Source organism: Priapulus caudatus, unplaced genomic scaffold, assembly GCF_000485595.1.
Source record: "Priapulus caudatus unplaced genomic scaffold, Priapulus_caudatus-5.0.1 Scaffold1903, whole genome shotgun sequence".
Lineage (NCBI taxonomy): Eukaryota > Metazoa > Priapulida > Priapulimorpha > Priapulimorphida > Priapulidae > Priapulus > Priapulus caudatus.
In genome coordinates, this window is record NW_014578964.1 from 27,538 (window position 1) to 30,820 (window position 3,283).

The 3,283-nt window shown below is 52.8% G+C and overlaps 1 protein-coding gene across 1 annotated transcript in view; it reads right to left on the reverse strand.

Moving 5' to 3' along the window:
* LOC106817877 (breast carcinoma-amplified sequence 3-like) overlaps positions 1-3,283 on the reverse strand; it is a 14,840-nt gene that overhangs the window by 3,880 nt on the left and 7,677 nt on the right. Inside the window, exons 12-14 of the mRNA XM_014822588.1 lie at positions 3,258-3,277; positions 1,555-1,680; positions 402-510 (exon numbers count right to left, since the gene is read on the reverse strand). Coding sequence (XP_014678074.1) covers positions 402-510; positions 1,555-1,680; positions 3,258-3,277 — 255 coding nt within the window. The remainder of the gene's footprint in view (positions 1-401; positions 511-1,554; positions 1,681-3,257; positions 3,278-3,283) is intronic.

Genomic DNA, 3,283 nt, shown 5'->3' on the forward strand with positions numbered 1-3,283 from the left:
TAACTATCACTATCATAATTATTGTTATTAATAACTATGACTCTCTTAAGGTAGCCAAATGCCTCGTCATGTAATTAGTGATGCGCATGAATGGATTAACGAGATTCCCACTGTCCCTATCTACTATCCAGCGAAACCACAGCCAAGGGTTAGAAAACACAGAAATTAGCGAGAATAAAGAGCCGTGAGGATAAAAATTAGTTATTATCACTATAATCATCATCATAATCATCACCACCACCATCATCATCACTACTATCATCATGCCGATTATCGTCATCATCATCCCGATATCATCGTCATCATCATCCCCACCATCGTCATCATCATCCCCACCATCGTCATCATCATCCCCATCATCGTCATCATCATCACCATCATCATCATCATCAGCCTCCTACCTTCTCTGGGCAGTGCGGATCCAGGGAACCACCCGCGTGTCGGAGCGAAGTACGCAGTCACACAGATCGGATCCGTGAACGTAGTCGGCGAACCGTTGCTCTTCTGAACCTGCCGGGAGAACATACGATGAACAATAGAAGAGGCTAGAAAGCATGATGAACAATGAAGGCGAGAACACACGATGAACAATGAAGGCGAGAACACACGATGAACAATGAAGGCGAGAACACACGATGAACAATGAAGGCGAGAACACACGATGAACAATGAAGGAGGCTAGAAAGCATGATGAACAATGAAGGCGAGAACACATGATGAACAATGAAGGCAAGAACACACGATGAACAATGAAGGCAAGAACACACGATGAACAATGACGATGAGAACACACAATAAACAATGAAGACGAGAACACACAAGGAACAATAAAGGCGATAACATACGATGAACAATGAAGGCAAGAACACACGATGAACAATGAAGACGAGAACACATGATGAACAATGAATGCGAGAACACCCGATGAAGAACGTTGAAGGCGAGAACATATGATGAACAATAGAGGAGGCAAGAACACACGATGAAGAACCCCTCTCCTCCATCTTCCTCTACCCCCTCCCCTCTTCCTCTTCATCCACCTCCTCCCTCCACTTCCTCCCCCTCCTCCATCTCCACCTTTTCCCCTCTTGTCTGCACTGCAACCCCTCCTTCCTCCACCTTCGCCCCTCCCTGCTCCTCTACCGTCTGCTCCCTCGCACCTCCTCCCTCCTAACCATCTCCACTCCTCCCCCTACCTTGCCACCTCTCTCCCCCCCTCGCTCCCTCCCAACCTCCTGTCCCCCCTCCTCAGCACCCTCCTCCTCACCCCCTTCTCCATTCTCCAGCCCCTCCTCTCTTTCACTTCCACCTCTCTCCACAGCCCCACACCTTCTCCCTTCTCTGCCTACCCCCCCTCCACCCGCTCCTCGCAACCTCCACCTCCACCACCTCCACCCTCCCCTCCTCCATCCCTCCTCCGCCCCCTACCCTCTTCTCTCATCACCTGCGTCGTCTGCTGTGCGGTGCGCCCCCTCCCCGCGGGCTCCCGCCGCCCCTGTCAGCGCGAGCCGCGTGCTCAGGTTAGCGCTGCTGACGGAGGCGAGCGCGGCAGACCGTGCGCTGGTGCGGATACGGCGGGCAGCCGGCGGGGTTGTTCATCGAGTTGTTCAGCAGGTTCGCGTTGTGAACGTAACGCCTCGCGTACAGGTGGCCGGGCGCCGTCTTGCGACCGTCAAAGGTCTAGAGGGGTCAAAGGTCAAGACAGGGGGGTCAAAGGTCAGTGGTGGGGATCAAAAGGTCAGAAAGTTGCGGGCTCAAAGGTTAAGGTTGAGGATCAAAGGTCAGGAAAGTTCGGGGCATCAAAGGTCAGGGGGAGGGATCAAAGGTTTAGGGGATCAAGGATTAGGGTCAAAGGTGCAGAAGTTGGGGGAGTCAAAGATCAGGGGTGACGAGGTCAAAGGTCAGAGGTCGCGATAGGCAGAGCGGTGAATTTTTTACCCGTGATATGGCAATTGGAACAGTTAATTGTAAAAAAAAGTCTTAATTGCCAACTGAACTCACTTCGAACTGTACCCGCTAACCTTTCTGCTGGTATCCACTAAATCAACTTGCGCCGAAGTAAGGTGGGGAACGAAAGTCCCCGTCACTTCGTGGGCTCACTGAGGAGTGCTGGCGCCCCCTGGCCCCTGGGCTGCTGCTGCGGCAGGCAAGCAGGCGGCGGCGGCTGCTGGCTGTGACATCCTCGTCGAGTCCGGCGCTCTACTGGTAGCGGCTCGCGGCGATTGTACGACAGCGTGGCGACGTGTGCGTGCGCAGTACACCGCTCCTGCAACGGACCGAGCGAGGACCAAGCGTGACGCTGGCCCACCGTAGCGGCAGCGGTGACTCCGGCATTATCCTAGCGCACGGTGACGCGGCGGCACCTACAGCACGGTGACTCGGGGCCATACCTAGTCGGCACGGTTACGCCGGCGCCACCTAGCGCACCGGTGATGCCGCGCCGACTAACCCCACAGGTGATGCCATCAATAGTGCAGAGATGCAACACATAGGCAGAGCGAGCGTTATGCCGACGCCACTAATGCACCGGAGAACAACAACAATCCGCATAGCACGTGTGCGTGGTTGCAGCACATGCCCAACGCCACACCCGGGGCCGCCACCTCACAGCTTACGCTCCGTACGGCGTGTCTAACGGCCACCAGGGGGCGCCACCTCACAGCTTACCGTCCGTACACCGCATGCTAACGCCACCCTAGAGTCCCTATATACAGAGAGTGCGCCTAGACGAGTCGGAAAAAAATCGCACGTGATCGCTGCCGCATGGTTGTTTACCAAACTGGATCAACACCTGCGCCTTAAAGGCATAATTCGAACCATCGATATGCCAAATTGGACGAATGCTACAGTTAACTGCACTGTGTAGTAATACAGTACATTACCTTATAGCCAAACGCGTATGTAAGTTTGTCCAATATACTGGCTAATTACTAAGAAATGTCTAATTTGAAATCCGTAAATTTTGTAATCTGGCGACACGCTAAATTTATTGCAAACAAAATAAACATTCGATTCGGTTCGGTGACGTCACATGTTGCTAGAGATGTTTGACGCATCGAATTGATCTTGTCCCGGGTAAATTGTTTGGGGGCCTAGTGTTAGTTATGCCTAGTTGCCAACATATTCTATGTTTGCTGTAATCTCAGAGACTCGTATTAATTCATTTATTCGCGAATCCCCAGCGTAAAACCATAACGTACGGAAGCGCAGCCTCAGACTACAAGGATGCCGACAAATCACTGACGGCCAGAGCATACGGCGAAAATGTCCGGTGCAACTAAAA